This window comes from Plecotus auritus (assembly GCF_963455305.1).
Source record: "Plecotus auritus genome assembly, chromosome: 7".
NCBI lineage: Eukaryota > Metazoa > Chordata > Mammalia > Chiroptera > Vespertilionidae > Plecotus > Plecotus auritus.
In genome coordinates, this window is record NC_137774.1 from 167,028,151 (window position 1) to 167,052,107 (window position 23,957).

General features: G+C 37.9%; 1 protein-coding gene across 2 annotated transcripts in view; it reads left to right on the forward strand.

Annotated features, from left to right (window-relative positions):
- The window catches only part of HCN1 (hyperpolarization activated cyclic nucleotide gated potassium channel 1), a 324,316-nt gene that overhangs the window by 241,178 nt on the left and 59,181 nt on the right, over window positions 1–23,957 (forward strand). For both annotated transcript variants that reach the window (XM_080682007.1, XM_080682008.1), the window contains exon 4: window positions 1,946–2,164. In XM_080682007.1, coding sequence (XP_080538133.1) covers window positions 1,946–2,164 — 219 coding nt within the window. The remainder of the gene's footprint in view (window positions 1–1,945; window positions 2,165–23,957) is intronic.

Sequence of the window (23,957 nt, forward strand, 5' to 3'; positions counted from 1 at the left end):
ATGGGAAAATATTTATATATTTTATCTTTAACAATATTTTGGCTTTTTTTCTGAGTTCTGAACTAAAACATCCAAACTTTCAGTTTATAGTGGGCTTCGTAAATTATGTAAGTCCGGGCCTAGGGAATTTGATGCAAATTAAACAGAAAATAATAATTTTATCAAAGGGTAGATAAGTTATATTGAACAGTTTACTTTTGGAGAATTGAGCTTGGAATAAACTTTTGAAATGACATCATCATAAACTGCATCTAATAACTAATCTCAGAAGTCATCTTTCTTTTTTCCTCCAGAGATTTGCCAAGATATTATTTGCTTATTTTAATCTATTTTAGTATTTTTTAAAAAGCCAATGAGATTCATCATCAACCCTGACATTTGTAGGGAGGTCTTTCCACTTATCAGACTTGTATTTCAGAATGCTTATTTTTTTTATTTAAGAAATATAAGATTAAGGACTTCACAAATATCCTATCTAATAGAAGAGTAATATGCAAATTGACCATACCTCTGCAATACCCATAAGCCACGCCCACCAGCCAATTAGGAGTGAGTATGCAAATTAACCCAACCAAGATGGCTGCAGCCACGGAGCGAGCAGGAGGCTTGGGTTTCCCCAGCAATGGAGAAAGCCAAGCTTCCCACACACCCTGGCCGGCCCTGGACTCTACTCAAGGCTACAAAGTTTCAATTATAGAAGATAAATAAATCCCAGATATCAGGGCCTCCGATTGGCTTGCCAGGGGGCGTGGCCAGTCTGCAAACCACCACAGGCCCCTCACCCAGGCCACCCCATGCCCCAAGGGAATCCCCACCCTGATCCAGGACACCTTTCAGGGCAAACCAGCCAGCCCCCACCCATGCACCAGGCCTCTATCCTATCTAATAAAAGAGTAATATGCAAATTGACCATCACTCCAACACACAAGATGGCTGCCCCCATGTGGTCAAAGATGGCTGCCCCCATGTGGACACAAGATGGCCACCACAAGATGGCCAGCAGGGGAGGGCAGTTGGGAGGGACCAGGCCTGCAAGGGAGGGCAGTTGTAGACAATCAGGCCAGCAGGGGAGGGCAGTTGGGAGGGACTAGGACTGCAAGGGAGGGCAGTTGGAGGCGATCAAGCCTGCAGGGGAGGGCAGTTAGGGGTGACCAGGCTGGCAGAGGAGGGAAGTTGGGGGCGACTGGGCCTGCAGGGAAGGGCAGTTGGGGGGGACCCAGGCCTGCAGGGGAGAGCAGTTGGGGGTGACCAGGCCTGCAGGGGAGGGCAGTTAGGGGTGACCAGGCCTGCAGGGGAGGGCAGTTAGGGGCAATCAGGCTGGCAAGGGAGCAAATAGGCATCAATCTGGCTGGCAGGAGAGTGGTTAGGAGGTGATCAGGCTGGCAGGCAGAAGTGGTTAGGGGCAATCAGGAAGGCAGGCAGGCGAGCAGTTGGGAGCCAGCAGTCCTGGATTGTGAGAGGGATGTCTGACTGACTGCCCTCAGGGGGTCCCAGATTGGAGTGGGTGCAGGCTGGGCTGAGGGACACACAGCCCCATGCATGAATTTCATGCACCAGGCCTCTAGTAAGAAATATAAGATTAAGGACTTTAGAAAGGCCAGATTTCCTGGAAACTTTGAAATGAGCTCATCAGCATTCATCCTTGGCATTTTTATGTGATGCCCACACCATTGTCCCAAAAGTGATTTTAGTTTTAAAAACTACAAACCTAAAATTGAATAGGCAGGCATGTCTGAACAGTGGACCATGTCTAGTTCATAGTGCCAGGCAGGCTTGGAAAACCATCAAGCCAGTAATGAGCCATTAGGAGAGACACCTGTGCAAATGCTGCATTCCCAGGTGTCTCCACTCTCAGTAACTGGAATACTTCTGTGTAAGGGCATGCTCACGTTTTATTCCGCTCTCCTGCTGGCTCAGCCCATGTTCTCTTTCTCCTCTGTTCCAGAATGACTCTTGGGGAAAGCAGTATTCCTATGCGCTCTTCAAGGCCATGAGCCACATGCTGTGCATCGGGTACGGCGCGCAGGCCCCTGTCAGCATGTCGGACCTGTGGATCACCATGCTGAGCATGATCGTGGGGGCCACCTGCTACGCCATGTTCGTGGGCCACGCCACGGCTTTAATCCAGTCTCTGGATTCCTCCAGGCGGCAGTATCAAGAGAAGGTAATGTGTTTTCTCTCTAATATCTCCAACCAGCTATTTTGTAAATTTAACTAATAGTGTTCAAGATAACTAAACCATCTTCTCTATCAAACGTGTAATGAGATAAAATGTTTAAAGCAGGAAAACACAATCTGTTTCGATATTTTGAAGTTTCGTCAAGATGGTCCTGATAGCTTTCATTTGTTTCCAATTTCTCTCTTGAATGATAATTTAAAAAAAATAAAAAGAAAGAAAGAAAAGAAACTGCCTCTGAATTTGCAGAGGAAAAATAGTTACATGTTTCAAAATGTCTGAAGCTGATTTAAGGTGTTATCAAGGTTCGTGATCTATCGTATTCCCTCAGTTAAAATAATAGAAAGCCTTCTCTAGTATATGTTAGAAAATGTTAGCTGATTAAATGGGGACAGGCGTCCATTGGCTGTGTCCCTCTGTGCCTCTGCGTGTTAGCATCATAATCCATATTACAATCCGTATGCTTAGCTCAACATATGTTGCCCTGGTGTCTAGATAAGTCACCACAATCTCCAGTCTTAAACATGCATATTAACAGCTGCTATCATGCATTCATATACCATCTGTTAATTAAAATGATTGCCTCTCGAAATTGCTCAAAAGAGAGAGTGAAAGTAGATATATGCAATTATTTATTCTGGGATTTTCTTTTCATGTGCTGAACAACTTTGGCTGAGGCTCCTCGCTAGACTTTGGACCATCAGACAGTTCTTACATTCCTGACTAAACATAAGTAACACTCTGAGAGATAAATAAGAATATTTCATCACTGAAGGAATACTTTACTCTATAAGGGCTCTGTTGAACCTGAGAATATGTAGTATACACCTTGCCAAAGAGTATTTCTGAAAGTAACAGTTAAGATAGTTCTAGAACACTACTTCCGGTGAGAGACCACGGCTTAGACTTATAATTCCTTACAAAATAGTCAAAGGTCGTTTCAGTTTCATTTGTGAAAGTTTTCAACACTGTACTCACACCATAGGAGAAAGGGAACCTGGGTACTTTACTTCTCCTGATGGTAATTACATGGCCACCCACTGTTATAAAAGCAAGTGGTATTTTACTACTAAAGCAATGAAAAAATGAACCATCAGAATTGCTTTGAGGTTCATTTTAATATAAAGCCTCCAATTAAATTGTAAGGAACAAAGCCCATAATGATGGACAAGAGAATGAATGCAACTGTGACTTTGACTGAAAATTGTACCTTAAAGGAATTGGGGCTAAATTTATGGGGATTTAAGATAAGACTACAACACAGTATATGGTTCTATTAAGCTCTTTTTTTTTCCCTTTTAGTTGATACTGTTTTTCATAAAAATGCTCTTTTCCTACCTCCTTTTTTTCCACAACATTACCACATATTTTCTCAAATACAAATGAGTCTCCAAATTCCAGGATGGCATGGCATTTATTACCATTATATTGCATATTAAGTGGGCTCACCATTTCAGTGTGTTTAGATCTACTGCATGAACCAGGTATAACTTGGAAACCTAATTCATTCAACGATGTAATCATAGACATTCACAAAGAAAGCTAGTGTGATGTTTGCCATAATTTAAATCATCAAGTTTTGGTTTTTAATTAAATGTATTGGGGTGATGTGGGTTAATAGGATTATATGGGCTTCAGGTGTACAATTCTATGACACGTCATCTGTACATTGCATTGTGTGCCCACCACCCAAAGTCAGATCTTCTTCCATCACCACATATTTGACCCTGTTTAACTTTTTACCTCTTCATCTTACAAGTGCTTAGTAGAGGGCAAGCATACTGGGAGTGGAATTTCTGGGTCATATCATTATTTTAAGTTTAACTTTTTGAGGAACCTCCTATTTTGTATTTATAGAACCATCTGCCATGAATGCCTGATCAATTAATATTGATATTATTTTCACTGCCATATATTCATTAGCAACATATTTTTTATGTAAAAGAAGCAAGCTCTAATGCATACCTTTTATAGTAGCCATTAAGAATGTGCTGGTGTTCAACTGTTCACTCTGAGGTTTAAATTGGCAAGCCATCAATCCTTTGTCTTTCCTTGTAAATGAAGGACTATAATCAGGACTATCACATACATTTCTTATCCCGTAGAAATTATTTTTTAAAATCAGTCTCATCTTCCAAATTTGTAAAAGCTAATGGTATAACCAGAGACAAAGGCTGGCACCAAGCCCTGCTCTCCTTTTCAATCCACTCAAGTCCTGTTTGCAATAAAGCACACTCCAGGCCATTGCAAATAAAGTGATTAGGGTCAGTATACTTGTTTCCCCATAGTAAGACCTTCAGGAAGAATTTGGGTGGGCGTGGAGTGGTGCCCAATCAACTTTTAAACTGTCTATTTTCTAGCCAGACAGTTATCATTATTGTTCTCTCAACAAACCAGATGCTTCTGACCTGCCCCTCCTTTCTTCCTAACCCTTTACACGCTTGTACCCCTTTCACTGTTTACATAGGTTTTGTTACTGGACTAAAGGGTTCTATATGCCTACACAAAGCCCAATCAGATAGGAACAAAAGTTTGCAGCAAAGAAGAGTTTATTAGTTGAGGAAGTGGCCCACACTAAAGACACAGGTGAGCTAATGCTCAAAGACTGGCTCCCAGAGGGCTTCCAGGAGATGGATTATATTGGGGGGCAGGGGGGCATTAGTCATGGTAACTAAGGGAGTTAGGGTCACAGTTTCTACTGATTGGCTGGCGCTGCAGTAGGGGGTCATTGGTCATTGCATCTGGTCCTGACATCAGCCTGGTGTTGCTTCATCTGGTTTCCCCGATTTTCTGGGCCTGGAGCTGAAACACAGCTGAGGCCTAGATATTGTCTCTAGTTTGACTGAAACTGTGTCTGGGATCAACAGACCCTGGGCTTTGTTCCTGTGACTGTCTGATTCGGATCAGAACCTCGTTGTCCTGAGGGCTTAATGATTAAGGGAATGAATGTACAAGGAAGAAGGAGGCAGGTGAGTCAGGTGCTGGATGAGGCCAGCTTCAATCAAAAGGAGAGAAAGGAGAAAAGGTCACATTGAAGAAATGATGTTTCTGTGTGTTTCTGTTCTGTCTTTCTCTCTGTAAGGCTGTGACGTCTTCCCTAGTTATTCCAGCCCATAGTAATCTGTTTGTTGTGTATATTCTATCTGTCCAGGCGGGAATAAGCACCGTGGTGGCCAGATCTGTGTCACTGCTGATGTGAATTTCAGCCCCATGCATAGTAACCTCAGTACAGTGATGCTGAGGATGCAATAGTACTCACATGGGACCCTGAGGAGTAAGAGTGACTACGGGTGTCCAGCCTTTATTCTAGCGTAAATGAGAAGAAGGGGTCATAATTTGCGCTTTTCTGAATGCTGTCACTTGAGTATACATGACAGCATCTTTTTAAAAATATATTATGTATTTTTGAAGCATATGTAAACATGTTGCCTCAGGTTTTACAGCAATCAATGTCAGGCGTAGGTATACATGTGTTTGACATAAACACATCACTTTAGAAATTAAATTTTCAATATGCTTTCCCCTCTGGAATTCTGGCCTTGATTTCCCTGTAAGTAAGAGGTGTGTTATTATCTAAGTGTCTTTCATCGGGGGTGAAGGGATTTCTTAGTTGCTGGGTTGATCAGGAGTGTGTGAGTCTTTAGGCCATGATGGACCCACTGTCTCAGAAAGGTGGATGGGGGAGCAGGTTGCTGCTCTCATGTAATTGAGTCTTTAATTTTAAAAAATATATTTTACCAGAGTAATGGCAAAGCAAAGAGGAAACATCTGGAGTGATGGCCACAACGGTCTATAAATAATCCTATTATTCAGTTAAGAAGACAAAAGCAGCAGTCACTGCCTGTTTTGCAACCTTTCTTCATTATATCAAGAAATTTAGCTAGTTGAGCTGCTAATTTGGTTTATTGATTTGGAGGCTCTGATAGTATTTGTCTTCAGAGAACAAAGGGGCTTTGATGTTATATTGATCTTGACCTTTGAAAAATCATATCGACCCTGAACTTAAATGTAAAAGAGCTTGATACCTCATTTTCATGGGCAGCATTGTTAAGGGGAAGACTCAGCTCTAAATCCATGTGCATTCAGCAAACTGTTTCCCTTGCTTTTCTTTATTATTCGCAAAAGCATCCTTCCTTCCTTTACAAATGAGAATGCCGCCAGCACAACTCCCACATGGCTCCTTAATTAGTTGGAAAGATTTCCAATTCCGCTATACCATATCCTTTTTCTTCCTGGGAGCTGAATTTATCCCACTCAAAGTGCTAGCTAGTGCCACCAAGCGTTCTCTGGCCAGGAAGCTCCTAGGACAGGGGCTGTCTGTGGGATTCTCTCCTAGGGAACAGTGGTGCGTTAGCCCTGGAGTTAGCATCATGTGGCCACTTGAGTTGCTAACAAATTAGGCTCCTGGCAGAATGATGACAGTTTACATTCTCAGCTGGGAACTTATTTTTACATTAAGTAAGTACTGTTATAGAGTCACAAGTAAAGAGAGGGAGTTTGAAGATGTTAATTTAACTCAGGAGAAAAATATAATTTTGCTAATTGTAAGTATCTTAAACCAATGATTTTCTGCCTTTATATTTTAATATATCCCACTGGGAGATATGGTATCCCTTTTCGTGAAGTGATACTTTCTGTACCCATGTTCTCTGTTATATGTTGAAATTTCCTGAAAATTATTGTAGGTGTTCATGGTTTCAGGTGTGTGCAAAGTGCTAAAGATTCATCCTTGCCAACCTTCATTTGGTACTTTACAGTTTACACTTAATCATGTATTGCACATCTAACAGATTCTTGTAATGGCTCATTGCATTTCCCACTCTTTTATTTATTAATTAATATATAGATTTAATTTTTTAGAAATGTTTGAATTTTCATTTGAATCTACTCCCTGGAGTTCTCTTTCAAACGGGTTTGCTGTACTGTATTGATGTCCTTTGTGTCATAAGACATAAACATACTGCTAAACACATTCACAGGGCAGACAGCTGGTCAGGGATCCACTAACCTGACAAGAATCAGTGCATGGTTTGGTAAGCAATGGAGAGCCATTGGGGCTTTGAATTATGAGGCCTGACTCTAATAAGATAGATGTTAGAGAATGGGCAAATATATAGAGCAAGAGGTGATGGAGAAATAAAATGGAGGGAGAACGTATGTCTTCCATTAAGCTCTCTGTTAGTAAACGTGGAGTGCATTATTGAAAATGCCTCTTATGTACTGTGTCTTAGCTACCAGGGTAACAAAGACTCTTTAAATAAACATTAGTGAAGTCAGACTTCTTTTCCTTCTGAAGAATGTATGAAATGAGGTAAATTGAGAATTTTTAACCAACTATGTTGATAGTGTGACTTGAAATACAATTTGATATACAACTGAAGCAAGTATCAACCATTTTTATTTTTTTATTTTTCAGTTACAGTTTATATTCAATATTATTTTGTATTCGTTTCAGCATAGTGATTGGACAGTCATATACTTCGCACAGTGTTCCTCCCGATATTTCCATTACCCAAGTGGCATCATACAGAGTTTACACAATATTATTGACTATATTTGCCCTGCTGTTCCTTACATCCCCATGACTATTGTGTAACTACCAGTCTGTACTTCTCAATCCCTTAACCTTTTTCACCCAGTCCACCAATCCCTTCCCCTCTGGCAACCATCAGTCTGTTCTCTGTACCTATGAGTCTATTTCAACTTCGTTCATTTGTTTGTTTTGTTTTTTCAGATTCCACATATAAGTGAAATCATATGTTTGTTTGTTTTTTTCTTTCACTGAAAAAATATTTTCAACTTTTTATTCTGACTATACTAATATTTCACTTAAAGGAAACAAACATATATTCAGATGATAATATGAGATAGATGATTATATTCTCCATTCACCACTTAAGCTTTGCCAAGTGAAACTACGCTAGATTAGTATACTCATTTTAAAAGATTTCTCACTGTCCTCCTACCTCACCACGTTATTATTAAAGTTAATGAACTAAATTTTGAATGTTATTTAAGAAATTGGGGAAAAGCTATTATTAAAGCAGCATTAACATATTCAATGGAAAGTGATCTTTAACTTCAGTATCATAGTTTTATTAAGTGATGTTTAGAGAAGATCCAAGATGTGTTTTAAATGAGGCAAATAGATTATTTTAACTTTTTCCCCAATGAGAACATAAAATACTGATTTCATTTTAATGTTGTAATTTTTTTTCATTTCCCAGTAGTGGGCTGATCATGAGAGCACTGAATTATTTTTTAGTTATTGACAGAATTCTTTCTCTTACTTGCAGCCCAGATTGCTAGTGGTGATATCTTTCTGAATCCTGAGTTAAGGTTTACCTCCAAATTTAGTGGAAAAGCAACATGTTAGAAGCAGAAGCAGAGCTGCTAAAAGCAGATGCACAGTGAGAAACAGCATCTGCAAGCAAGAGAGGCACAGGAAAACATAAAAACCACGTTCAGCAACTAGAAAGCCTGCCACGTGGCGCAAGGCAGCCTAGCAGTGTAGGAACACACCTCATCGGCACAGTTGGCCATCCCGCATCTGGGCCCCACCAAATTTTGAACAATTTATAAAATGTATTTTTAATTCAGTGAGAGTTCCTTCTGTTTTGGTGTCATCTGGCTGGCAGATTGTAAATCTGAGCTGGTCCTACGGACAGGGGAACTGTGGGTAGTAGGCACTGTAAGAGCCGAGGAGGCCCCAAATCACACAATCACTGTACCCATAAGAGGATGCACAGCTCAGGCTTCCTGCCGGGCAGTGAGCATTCGCAGACCATGTGGGGCTCAAATGGAAGATGATAATTGTGCCATTTTGTTTCCAGTTTACCTAAACTTACCTTATTTTTTAAAAATTACATTGCTGTTTAATTCCTCCATATTTTTCATCCAAACTTTTGAGTACTTCGAAACAAACACAGAAATCCTGGCAAACACTGAAAGACACCTTTAAAAATGTTGTGAACGATGCTTGAAATATCAGGAAAATTTACAAGTGATGTAAGAAATGGTTATTTTGAAATATATTTGAAAGGGCGAAAGGGTAAAAGCCTTAATTGTCTGGAAGTTTTCTTTTCTGGAACACTCTTCTCTGATTGGATGACTCATGCTTCCCAGCTTCTTGGCAATAATATCATAGCCTCCTAGTCATGCGAGCTGCAGGAAGTTGTATGTTGGAGAAATCACAAAATTTAGGAAATTAAATTTACAAATCAGTTCTCTCTTCTTTTCATAAATGATTGAGGTGACTATATTCTAAACTTTAAAATTTAATAAAGTATTCTGTAGGCAACCACAATGAGAATCCCTTCTATAGGGAAAATGAAAAACCTAGAAGAATGCTCCAATCTGACCGATGTGGCTCAGTGGGTGAGCATCGACCTATGAACCAGATGGTCAGTGTTTGATACCAGGTCAGGGCACATGCCCCAGATGCAGGCTCGATCCCCAAAGTGGGGCATGCAGGAGGCAGCCAATCAATGATTCTCCCTCATCATTGATGTTTCTCTCTCTCTCGCCCTTCTGCTCTGAAATCAATTTAAAAAAAATGTTTTAAGGTGTTCACTGGTTTTATTCCTGGTCAGGGTACATTCCCATGTTTCAGGCTCAATCCCTAGTAGGGGGCATGTAGGAGGCAACCAATCAGTGTTTCTCATCAATGTTTCTATCTCTCTATCCCTCTAGCTTCCTCTCTCTCTAAAATCAATAAAAATATATTTTTTTAAACAGAATGCTCCAAATTTTATAAAATATGGTAGAATAGCATCCGATTTTCGTGTTTTATTCATTATATGAGTAATTAGAAGCTGAATCCACACAAGTCTTTTACAAAGAAAATCGCATTCTGAAAATGAGTGTCCGTGGCACTCACCTGTATTAGAGCAGCTCTATAAGAACACATCCACATTTTAAATGGCCAATCACCATAAAAATAATTAATGCTAACGTTAACATGAATATTTTCATAGCGTAAAAGCTGCTGACTAAATTGTGTTGCAGTTTCCAGCAAGGGAAAGAAGAAAGATTTTTCCGTGTAAATATCCTTATTATGACTTTACTCTAAATTAATTTACATTTTAGAGATAGGAGGCCTGAGAAACAGAGACTGAATTATATTCCACCTTCCCAGGTCTAACTAGCAGAGCGGCAGAGAGACAAAACACCATTCTTATTTCCCAGCTCTGTGCTTTGGAGAGATGCACCCGTAGCTAAAGAGCATACAATGTTCAGAAGTAATTTGCAGCTTGGCCTCTGCATTTTTCTTCCAACCTCCCAAAATTACTATTCTAACATTGCAGCATTTGTAGAAACAATGTTCTCTGACAAAGATGATACTCAAGTCAAACAATGAATGAGCAGATTAATTGCATTGCTCATTAGTTGAGCTCTTGTATTAGTGTACTAGATTGCAAATGGGCATTGCTTCCAAATATAAATAACCTTTCACTTAAAAAATTATTTTGTCAGTGCAGTTTAGGTGCTTGTTGGCTTTATAAATACTGAATATACACTTTCGAAAATCAATTTTTATGATTCTTAATTACTGGATAAAATAGCACCCTACAGATTTTATATTGTTCCCAAAGTTTTCCTTTGGCTATATTTGATATAGGCATAATTGAGATGTCTGAGAGAGTTATTAATATTTTATTATGTTTGTCAATCAGATGGATGCACAAACCTTGCATTTATCTGAAAGCAAATGTACCTGCCACGGCGAACATCCTTTCAAAACTCTAGTGCTGCCTAGAGATCTAACGGGAAACACGAGGCGTAATGCAGCTGTTTGGCATTTATCACTGAAACCTCCCAACAAACTTGTAAAGGAGCCATTTTTCTTATTTAGTAGTTGGAGAAACTGGTATAAATGAACCATAAATTTTATCTCCAGTTGCAGAGCATTTCACTATTTTAGAATGTGAGTAAATAAGTCAATTTCATGGGTTTTGCTAGCAAATGTTCTATAAATTCTATTTTTTCCTGGAGCAGAAGTATATGGAAATACTTCTTTGGTTGGTATTTTTATTCTTGTATATGTTAATATTAAAATGATGCTGAAATGAATCATTGTTGATATTATCTTGATATACCCCATGACTGTTTTAGATATTTTAATTAACTTTATTGGAGTGACATTGTTTAATAAAATTATATAGGTCAGGTGTACAATTTTTATCATCTGTATATTGCATTGTGTGCCCACTACCCATGTCACCTCTCCTTCCATCCCCATATATTTGACCCCATTTACCCTTTACCGCCTCTCGCTCGTACCCCCTGGCGCCCTTTCCCTCTGGCAACCATCATACAGTTGTCTGTGTCTATGAGTTTTTCTTGTCTGTTTTTGTTCATTTGTTGCTTTCAGTTTTATATCCCACATATAATTGAGATCATATTGAATTTTTCTGTCTGACTTCTTTTGCTTAGCATGATATTCTCAAGATCCATCAAGATAAGTAATAACAAATGTTAGAGCGGTTGTGGAGGAAAAGGAGCCCTCATTCACTGCTGGTGGGAATGTAAATTGGTACAGCCCCTATGGAAAACGTTATGGATGTTCCTCAAAATTTTGGATTGGATAAAGAAAATGTGGTACATATATACAATGGAATACAACTCAGCCATCAGAAAAGATGAAATATTATCATTTGTGACAACATGGATTGATCTTGAGAATACCTCATTATTTTAAATGAATAAAATTTAATAGTTTCACTATTTTAGAATGTGAGTAAATAAGTCAATTATTTTAAATGAATAAAATTTAATAGTTTCACTATTTTAGAATGTGAGTAAATAAGTCAATTTCATGGGTTTTGCTAGCAAATGTTCTATAAATTCTATTTTTTCCTGGAGCAGAAGTATATGGAAATACTTCTTTGGTTGGTATTTTTATTCTTGTATATGTTAATATTAAAATGATGCTGAAATGAATCATTGTTGATATTATCTTGATATACCCCATGACTGTTTTAGATATTTTAATTAACTTTATTGGAGTGACATTGTTTAATAAAATTATATAGGTCAGGTGTACAATTTTTATCATCTGTATATTGCATTGTGTGCCCACTACCCATGTCACCTCTCCTTCCATCCCCATATATTTGACCCCATTTACCCTTTACCGCCTCTCGCTCGTACCCCCTGGCGCCCTTTCCCTCTGGCAACCATCATACAGTTGTCTGTGTCTATGAGTTTTTCTTGTCTGTTTTTGTTCATTTGTTGCTTTCAGTTTTATATCCCACATATAATTGAGATCATATTGAATTTTTCTGTCTGACTTCTTTTGCTTAGCATGATATTCTCAAGATCCATCAAGATAAGTAATAACAAATGTTAGAGCGGTTGTGGAGGAAAAGGAGCCCTCATTCACTGCTGGTGGGAATGTAAATTGGTACAGCCCCTATGGAAAACGTTATGGATGTTCCTCAAAATTTTGGATTGGATAAAGAAAATGTGGTACATATATACAATGGAATACAACTCAGCCATCAGAAAAGATGAAATATTATCATTTGTGACAACATGGATTGATCTTGAGAATACCTCATTATTTTAAATGAATAAAATTTAATAGTTTTATTAGTTCCTCGTGGATTTTAAACCTATTTGTAGATTTTAAAATTATGTATTCATGTTTTAAAATAATAATTGTTTCTTTTTTTCATGAAAATTAGTACAATAAGTTGCAATGGTTTATAAGAAGTGGTGGCATAAACATAGAAAATGTATTACTGCATAATATCCTGTAAAAAATTACCAGGACATTTGAGTGACAGTATTGGCTGTGGTGTTTCACAATGTTGGGGGGGGACCCTAGGATCTACTTTTTCCTTTATAAACTTACCTGAAATTCTTAAAGAATAGATTGGATTCTGTGAATTCAGAGAATTTCTCTCTGATTTTTTTTTGAAAAATACTAAGTTATCGTCAAAGGCATAAGGTTATATGGGAATATAGCTTATTAATAGGCTATGTTCTTCCTTTCTGCACTTGCTAATCTTATACTTATTAATACTCTTACATAAATTGATTGTAAGAATTACATAAGAAATCTAGCTTTGTTCCCTTGAAAAAGGGCTTTGCGATAGGATAACAACGCTTCTAATTGGAAACACCGTGTGATTTAGTGCAGCTGAAGATAGCTGCTTATAATTACCATGCTCACAGCGCACTTACCCTTACTCTGCCATTTACTTTGGAAAAGGAAATAACATTTTATAATTGTTAGTTGTATAAAAAGTGAGGGAATTAACCTCATTTTGAACAAGTGGCAGGATGTCTTAATCCCTTAGTCCCAGGAATTTCCTGTGATGTAAGTGACAAAAAACAAAACAAAAAACAAACAAACAAACAAATCACCTCATGATCCTCTGACATCAAAATATAATATTACTGTATCTATAGTATATGAAATATGTAAAAGGAGGTACAGGTCTAACAAGAGCACACAGTGTACAAGGAATTCACTGGTGTGTTAGCAGGTGTCAGGTTAATGAAATCTTATGCTTGTTAGTTTTTCCTATTTTGGGTGGTAAAATATACATAACATAAAATTTACCATTTCAACTATTTTTACACATATGATAAGCATATTTAATAACCTAGAATGCAGCAAGTTAGAACATTAATTAATGCCCCAATAACATCACCCCAATATAATTTACATTCTTCGAGAAGGGCATAGCAGTGTGCACTAGCTATCCACAATATACAGGTGGGGCAAAAGTAGGTTTACAGTTGTTTGTATGGAAAAATACAAAGTAATTAATAATAATACAAGAATAAGCTTGTGTTTTGGGTGCTCACAACTGTAAAGCTACTTGAATTCTCAAACTTTAACTTTTTCTTCAAGTTTTTGCGTTTTCACTTAATGTAGTTTGAAAATATTTCCAGCCCTGGCCAGCTAGCTCAGTTGGTTAGAGCATCATCCCGGTATGTCAAGGTTGCAGTTTGATACCTGGCCAGGGCACAAACAAGAATCAACCAATGAATGTGTAAATAAGTGGAGTGGCAAAGGGATGTTTCTCTCTCTCTCAAATCAATTAAAAGTTTCAAAAATATACATAATTTTCTTTTTATAAATTTCATTGTTATAAAAACACATGTGATCTACCTTCTTAAATTTTTGAGTATACACTACATTATTGCTGACTGTGTACAGCAGATAACTAGAGCTCATTCATCCTGCCGACTGAAACTTCATTCCTGTTCATTAGTAACTCCCCTTTTCCTTCTCCCTCCAGCTCCTGGGAACTACCTTTTCTTCTTTGACTCTATGAACTTGACTATTTAAGATAGTTATATAACTGGAATCCTGCAGTGTCTTTCTGTGACTGGTCTTTCACTTAGCACAATGCCATAAATATTTATCCATGTTCTTGCATATTGGAAATCTTCCTTATTTTTTAAGGATAAATAGTATTCTATGGTATGTATATACCACATTTTTTATCTCTTTATCTATTGATGGACTTTTAGGCTGTTCCTAGAAATTGTCGATTGTGAATAGCGCTGCAATAATATAGGAGTGCTAATATCTCTTCCAGATCATTAAACTAAAACCTCCCTAAATCTTAGGCAAAACATTGTCAACATATAGGTATAAGGAGTGGTTGCATTCATTGCCTTCTCAAATACTTAACATCTCTTTGCCTGGTTTTACCAAAAACCATTAATTTTGTTCTGGGTTAGTTTGAACTGGAGTCTGACAAAGGCTGTAAAGACTTGGCTGCAGGTTATTGTGTGCAAAACAGACCCCTAAATATTTGGAAAGTTACAGATAAAAATGTATCCTATCACAGGAAAAGAGCTAGAGCAGCATCGGCAGCAATTGGCAAAGACAATTTCGTGGAAAGACAACAGGCCTACACATCTTGGAGCCACTGAAATGAGAAATGAATTAAGTAGAAGCCTCAGGAAAATGCAGTACAGAAATACGGAAAAATCCAGGCAGTAACTACTGTACTAAGTATAGTATGGAGTTGTTATTCATATTGATTACCATGAGTCACCAAGGACCATTTAAGTGGGATTCAGCATGGTTAGAGCACATTTCAAAGCACATTCATTATGCTCTGGCCATGGAGTACAGGGTTGGAAAATGACCTACAATACAAGGTTCTAAAGCTGTTTGAGTTATGGAGTGCAGAGATCTCCAAATTTGAGATCTTTGGGGAGACAAACACGTTTATGTTCCTTTTTAAAAAAATTGTAATATGTTTACATAAATACTTTAATCTTGTACCCTTTCCTATTTGAACTTCCTTGGCCATATTTCACGCATGTCATTGAGCCAGTGCAGGACATTGTCACTAGTTAGATCAGTCATAAATTAGGAAACTAATATTTATATAGCACCACTTATTTCATTCTCAGATTTGGTTTCTGTAATTTCTGTTTTGGAGTCCAGTTACTAGTTCAAGGCCATGTAACCCAAAAACAACAGAGCTGAAATCTGGATTCAGATCTGAGTGTCCCCAATGGGAGAGTTCTTTCCAACATATGCCATCTCTCTTCTAAAATACCCTTAAATGGGGACATGCATATTGGCATTATGGAAACACATTTTGGTCCATGCAAACACATTTTGTCCTAAAATTTTATAAGGCAGTATCAGTTATTTTTAAATGAGAACATTTTTTAAAAAATTATTAATAAGTAACAAATGCACAAAATTTGCAGTAATCACAAACTGAAGAATGGAAATTAGATTGAAGATAAATGAAAAAGTATAAAACTATCTCAAAATCTTAGTGATCTCTTCTCTCTCTTAATTTTTTCATGATTGGTTTCCTCCATCTCCTCCATCCGTAGTTGTCCATTCTTTACTTTCCTCAGCACAGAGGTTACCACCTCACAGAGCACACATTTATTCTGAAATTAGAGGCCTGATGCACGAAATTCATGCAAGGGGCTCAGCCCTCGCAGCCCAGACTGCCTCAGCCCTCGCAGCCTGGCAGCCCCACAGCCCTGCGGCCCCGCCCACTGGTCATTCCTCCATCCGGTCTAATTAGCATATTAGCTCTTTATTATATAGAATGTTTGAATTTTATGAACATCAGGCCTTCCATTAATGTGGCATCTGTCTCTAGAGTTTCTAGCCACTGTCCCTGGTTCTGCTGTGATGACAGAGAACACTAGGTCAAACCCTGTCTCTCAATTGTTTTCTCCTCCAGGGTAGCATCCTGCCTTCCTCCAGCAGTTCTCTGAGGACCTATGTTCCTCCTGTTATAAACTCCCGCTTGCTCTCTTCGTGTTTTAAACTGGCAGTTCTCAACCTGGGCTGCACGTCTGAGTTTCCTGGAAGCCTTTAAAAAATAGTCATGTCAGGAAGTCAGAAGAGATTTTTACTGCTTCTTGAACGATGTGCAATACAAAATTCACAGGAAACATGGGCATATGTTCAGTGTGTGAAGAACGTGGTTCAGAGTCCCAGCCCCACAGTGAAAGTACTGCTTGGCCTCAGGCATGCTATTCCCCTCCTCTGAGTCTCAATTTCTCATGAAGATACAAGCATATGGGAGCCTGCCCTGCCTGCCTCCTGAGGTTGTTGGGAAGAACAAACGTTCTTTGGAAACTGTGAATCATCCTGGGAATGTTGTCATCACTACTATCATCACCTGTTTAATTTTTAAATATATAGATTGCTTTCTAATAATGCTGTCCACATATCAGCTTACTCAGTGTAGTCCCTAACTTCTGTACCTTTTCTAGCCTTGAGATATTATTTTCCTCATTATTTATTTAGATAAAATTAAGACATCCCAAGAATTCTTCAACAAATAAACGCATTGAAGGAGCATCAATAAAAAGGAGAACCGAAGTCTTAAATGGGCCAGTCATCACTCTATTGCCCTTTATTTCTTTTACATGGTATACATATGAAACAGTATTTATCTTTAGCATTTTTATGTGTTTTGTGTTTAGCTAAGAGCACAATTCTGCAGTCAAGAGAAAAGTATTCTAGGCTTTGCTCTGTCACTATCTTCTGTGACCTAACAGACTTGTAGAGAGAGTACTTGGAGAAGAATAAAGAGATGTATGACTATAATGAATAGTAAATGTTAGTCCACTACAGGAAAAAAAAACAATTTATAATTTTAAAAACCTTAAATGAACAGGAATAATATATGTAGGTGCTACTACTTAAAAATGTGATTTCCATTTTTAGTTATTTATAACCTTCTAGTTATCTCTTCCTTCCACACTTGATGCTTAAGTGCAGAAAAGATGTGAAAAAATTATATATCAATCATTTTTCTAAACTGTATTATGTTGGAAATGTATTCAGTATTTTCTGAAGCACTAAAACCATCTGCTTTAATATAGAAAATATTAAAGTGCTTGAATGTTATTTTAAGGTAGGAAAATTGGGAGTCAGATGTGTCCAGTATTTTTAGTTAAAATCTTATTAATCCCAAGTTTATTTTCATTTTCAGGGGTTTTATTTGTATCTGCTTTTTTATTTGTTTGAGGATATTAGAGGAATATATTTGTTATTATTCATATGTGTGACTAGTTGATTGCTTTATATAAAGTTTTATCTGTTTAAAGAACTAAAACAATCTTTTGTTTTTCACACTGTAGTGTCTTCATACACTCCATTAGCAGTAAACCAGAGCCAGAGATATATTTTTAAAAGAACTATAATTCCCATACCATTTTCATTTTCTCCAAGTAAAACAGGGCTGTGTCTGTTTGAATTCCACCCCATGAAGGAACATTCCCGTCACACCAGAGTCCTCTTGCAAAGCATGGTTTGTTGCCGTCATCGTCGTTGTTGTTACAGACTTGAAAACTCGATTTAACAAAATACAGAGCTAAAATTATCCATTCTTAGAAGTTCGCCTACGTCAGTCTCAGCTCAGCTAACGCTGTAATTAAAACTCGTCACGCTCATGACCCAGAATGATCAAGTCCCTGACTTTCACACTTCTTTACCTTGTGCTACTGAAATGCAGAGAAATGTAAACACACACTGGAGTGTTCTGTGGTATAGACTAAAGCCACCTGTCTGAATATGAAAATGCACTTAGAAGTTAAACTGGTACACTATGTTCTACAATTTATTTTATTTTAATGTCACAAGGCTTTCTATTTATCTCCCCTGAGGGAAACAGGATGCAGGAAGATGTGGTGTATTTATTCCCTGTCTTCTCTGGGACTCTTGTACTTCCTGATACTCCTGATATTCTCCTGTATTTCCAGGCAAAGGACACCAATCAGATGGGAGCTCAGGGAGCAGGCAGGATAGTAGGAGAAGGTATAGGGAGCAAGCTCACATGTGGCCTTGTAGGTTATTGAAAGATGTACATGTTTCCTCTAAGACTGGAATACTTGGAAGGTTTTAAACAAAAGCATGGCATGGGCAGACTTACATTCTAGAAGGATAACACTGGCTCCTGGGCTGAGAAGAAATTATGAGTAGTCCAAAGGAGAAGCAGAGAGATCCAGTGAGAAGGCCTTTGAAGTCACCCGTATAAGAGATGATGATGACTTGGACCAAGTTTGCAGGAGTAGAGATGGCTAGGTGAATCTATAATAATAACAGCATAATATGCTAATTAAACCGGATGTCCTTCTGGATGTCCTTCCGGGAGAAGCCAGAGCTGCAAGGGAAGCCCGGGTCCCGGTGCCTGCCAGTGGCTGGAGGGAAGCCCAGGTCCTGGGTGCCAGAGGGAAGCCAGTGCTGGCAGCCGGGAGAAGGAAGGCCTACTCTTGCATATATTTTGTGCATTGGGCCTCTAGTATATTATAAAAGATCCAGAAATATTACTCAGCAGTAGAAACATTACAAGAATATATACTGATATATGCAACATGGGTATATCTTGGAGCCATCATGCTAAGTGAAAAAATGCCAGATGCCGAAGATTGAAGATGATATTGTCCCATTTATTTACAATTCTAGAAAAGGCAAAGCAAGTGACACAAAATAGATCAGTAGTTTCCTGGGATCAGTGGTGGGGAAGTGGGATAACCATCCAGAGAATGAGGGAACATCAGGTAATGATGGAAATGTTCTAAAACTTGATTGCTCATGAAAATGTACACTTAAAATGAGAATTTTTACTCTATGTAAATTAAATTTTAACAAAGTTTTAAATTAAAAATATGTGCATAGAATAAAATTCACCAACAGAAGTAGTGTATAAGAGAAAAAGATATGGCAAAAGCAATGCAATGTTTCCAATCTCAGCTACTGGTATAAAGTCATCATTATGTGATAATGCAGCCATGAGCTATTCTATGGTAATAGGAGGTTTGGGGGAGGATTTCAGCCTTGGATGTGTCAACTGTCAGCTCCTTATTACACTCCAAGAGGAGATATCAATTGGGTAATTGAACATAAAGAATCTGATTGAAAGAGGTCTAGACTGCAGATATACTTTTAAGACTTCTCAGTGAATATATACTATTATTGAAAGCTAGGAAACTCGAAGCTGACAACGTTCTCCATCGATGACTGTTGATTATGAAGAGAAGAGGGGCACTAGAGTATTTTTCCAATTCCTCTATCACTTATCATTTCTATTGTAATGTCTACTTCCCAACTAAACTGTAGGAAAATGGCTGGCTACCCATCTAGCTAAAAAGATACCCAGTAGCAGTGACTGTTGATCAAGTGCACCTCCTTAAGGTCATTCAGCACAAGAAAAGAAAAGAAAGAAAACCATTAAAGTGTTACCATCTTGAAGCCTCAGTTTATTTTGAAAAACTACAACTTGAGGCCATAAATACTTACCAAGTGAAACAAAAGCTGTACTTGTCCTATCAAAATAAATTAACAAAAAAATCTTGCTGATTATTAGAAGCAATGTGACCCCCTGGCCCCTTACCTACCATATGACAGAGTGGAACAGGATTCAAAACTCCTTCGCTTTGCTGTCTCTGCTTCCCTGGCTTTGGCTGTGGGTATCCAGCGGCTCATTGGTCCCTTTCTTGCATCTACCTCTTCACTTTGCTTGGCCAATAACAGCCCGTCCATTCCCTGCCCAATAACACATAGGTCTTGACTCATCTTCATATCTTGGCTGACACCGCTGGCCTTGCAGAAGGTACCTTATATTTTAGTGAACAGCTGCTCTCACCTGCTGCTAAGGTATTTCTCTTGCAAGCTTGTTTTGTACTCTTGCTAAATGGTTCTAACCTTAACAAGGCACTTTTGAATTTATCCTAGTTAGATTGGAAGGTGTTGTCTTCTCTCAGCACTCCAGGAAATGTATGATGGAACTTACAATGTCATATTTTATATTAACCCATGACTACCAGTTTCATAGTGTTTAAGTTTATAAGGTTCAGATCCTTTCCTTTTACTATAAATTCCATGACTGGTTTTCTGAAAGTATCTCTTTTCCCTAGTATTATTAATCATGATGTTATGATGCTGGCACTAAAAACCACTTTGTACACTTATATTCAGGAATCCATATTTCTGTATGTTGAAAGGTATATTCTTCAAATACAAACATATATATGTATGTTTGTGTGTGTTTTCTTTTTAAATCAACTGACAATATTCGCCTTTTGTTAAAATTTGACCTTGCTTCCAAGACCTCTATGCTTCTTCTCATTCTGCAGAGTACTTAGCGCTTTCTTCTAACATCCCCTTACTCTCTGGTAGATATTTCCCAAGGTTATTAGAGTTAGTACATATTGTAACTTCCCCAGTGGGTTAACACGGGTTTTAAATTGTTCCATGTGAGACTAACACCTGATCAATACTCAGGTCTGAAACGTGGGTTTTGACTGGCTGTGTTTAATATACATTTGTGCTGCTTCATTGCTTCTTAATAGCACATCATGTCAGACATGATAAGTACTATAATCACATCTGTTTCAATCTTGTTATATATTATGTTCTTAACGAAAATCATGCTTTTAATTTGTATACCTGGGATTAGTCTTTGTTAGAATTACTCACTTTTGAAAAACAAACTAATACAGAGGAGTACTCGTTTTAAGTATTGTAAAAGCTTCTTTCTTCATCAGATATGTTGTTTCTCCATGGTGATGAGTCATTCTTTAATTCATTGTCATCTTTTAATTATTCTCCAGATGATATTTACTCTTAGTTATTATTGTTTATCCTCAGATATGCAGTTGCTTTAAATTTGGAAAGCCATGGACAATGAAATAGAAACAGTTATATTAAAAAACAAGAGACTTTCAAAAGCAAATCAAGCTGTTACTAATGCTAAGAAATATTTTGACCAAAAATAATGAAGACTGTCCATGTTATTTTTAATGACATCCTTAGTTTCAAAGTATTAATCTTTTTAATGCACATAATTATACAGGGGCTTATGTAAATAACTGATCACCCATCACTGAAAGCTTAAATAATTGGTTGAGGCCCAGCTGGTGGGGCTCAGTGGTTGAGTTTCAACCCATAAACCAAGATGTCATAGTTCGATTCCAGGTCAGGGCACATGCCCAGATTGCAGGCTCAATCCCCAGTAGGAGTTATGCAGGAGGCAGCAGATCAGTGATTCTTCCTTATCATTGAAGTATCTATCCCTCTCTCCCTCTCCCTTCCTCCCTCTGAAATCAATAAAGACATTTTTAAATGGTTAAGGGTATTGGTAAAAGAAATGTTCAGTTCTAGTACAGAGAGTGAATATATCTTTCCAATGTACAATTAAAAACTAAACTACCATCTTTTCATTGAATAATTTTACACACACACACACACACACACACACACAGGATATAATGTGACAAAATTGAAAGCACACAATTTTTTAAAAATGTATACCATTTTAATTACACTAACCCAAATTATTAGTATAAAAGCTGTACTCATGGGTAAGCCTATACAATTTAACCTTGGTGTGAAATATTACCTCTAGATTTATGACTAGCAGACTTCATAGTTTAGGAAACACTTTGTCCTTCAGCATCTAATTTTTAAAAATTAAATGACAAATCATTTAAAGTAAAGTCATTGAACTAAGTTATAGATCTTTAAACTACTTCAAATAAGGCATATTATACTCCTGAGGAGGAGGGGGATAAACATTTTGTCACAATTAATAGGTGTTTGAGTTTTCTTTCTAATGAATAATTAGATTTTTTTAAAAAAAGAAGTAAGGAATTTAAATGTTTTACATATATTTGGCCTTATCACACAAAACTGTCTGATGTCATGTTGGTAGTACTTCAAAATGTAATTTAAATCTGATTCCCAATCAAGACTAAACAATATAGTTTACAAAAAAGAATGTTTTAGAACATATATAACTAATCCAGCAAATATTGAACAGCTACTATATGTGAGTCACTGTATTAGAAAATAGAGATACATCAGTGAAAATACAATTCAAGGTGCTTGTGGTCTAGTGGAGAATATAGAAAACTTAATAAGCAATTATGATAGTGGGAAAGAGCCAGGGTGTAGGCTTAGTGTGAAGGGACACTACCTGGTAAATGGCCCACCTAATCTAGTTGAGACCTCTCTACTGTGAGTTTCTGATAACTGGCATAAGCATCATCTAGGATATTGTTAGAAATGCCACGTCTCAGTTCCAGCATCACCCATCCTGAATAGGGATCTTCATGTTAGTGAGATCCCCATGTTATCTGAATGTTCATTAAAGTTTGAATCAAGCCAGGTGGTAGGGGAAAATACTCAGAGAAAGTGGCAATGTGGTTAATGTATGGAGAATAAAGGTAAAATATATTGGAAACAGAGAGATGGTTATCCTCTAAACCAGATGTACAGCTTAGGCTGTTGGTTGGACAGAGAAGGTGTGGGGGAGAAAGGAGATGACCTCAGTTGGGGGCATGTTGTGTTTGATGTGCTTTGAGACATGTTTTAAAGGTGGATGCTCAAGTAGAAGATGGACAGATGAGTCTGGAGATCAGGAGTTAGTTCTCTGCTGGGGTAATTGGTTGGAAATCAGTAGTATATGATAGTAACTAAAGTCAGGTGAGGGAAGGCTTACTCAAGGAAAATATGTGAGATCAAATATTTTTAAAAGTCTGTAAGGATAGGCCTTTGAAACACCAACATATAAAGAGACGTCAACAAATAAGACTACAAAAAGCAGCCAGAGAGGAAAGAGGAAGCAAGAAGATAGAAGCCAGGGGCTAAGATGCCTTCTGAAGGAAGGGATCAATAATAATGTTGTCTTAATTTAGGTTCTCCGAAAAGAGCCCGAGAAAAGGATTTGGCGCAGGTAATTTACTGGGGAATAATTCCAAGAAGCAGAATACTCCATGAAGCAGAATGGGGAGCACAAAGAGTAAGACTTGGATAAAGCCAATGAAGTATATTTGATTGAGTTGTTCTCCAACATGGACAGTGGACTTGGTCCCACTGATGCCCTTGAGGAACAATGCAGAATGCACCTGAAGGAGGGGAGGCTATGACATAAATCTGGAGACTCCAATTTCTCATTGATTGAATGTTACTCTCGGTAGTATTACCTACATTTCCCCCATTCCCAAACTTCCATGAAACTCTACCTTAAGCTGAGCAAGTTTTCTAAATTTCCCAGGAAGTTCTCAGGCAGAAACCCTGAGATGGACTATCCAGGATAGGTATAGTTGAAGTTAGAGGTGGCCACCTGGCAAGGACAGGGGTTTACATGGGGCATCAGCAGGGTCAGCTACTGGTGTCCATTGCTGTTCATACCAAATAAGGGTATCTTTACAAAGCATCTAATTATCATGGTAATCATTGGGAAACCATTTAAATGTAAGGGTATTAGTGGAGTAGAAGGAATGGAAGCTATGATTCTGTGTTTAAAGTTCTAAGCGGGAT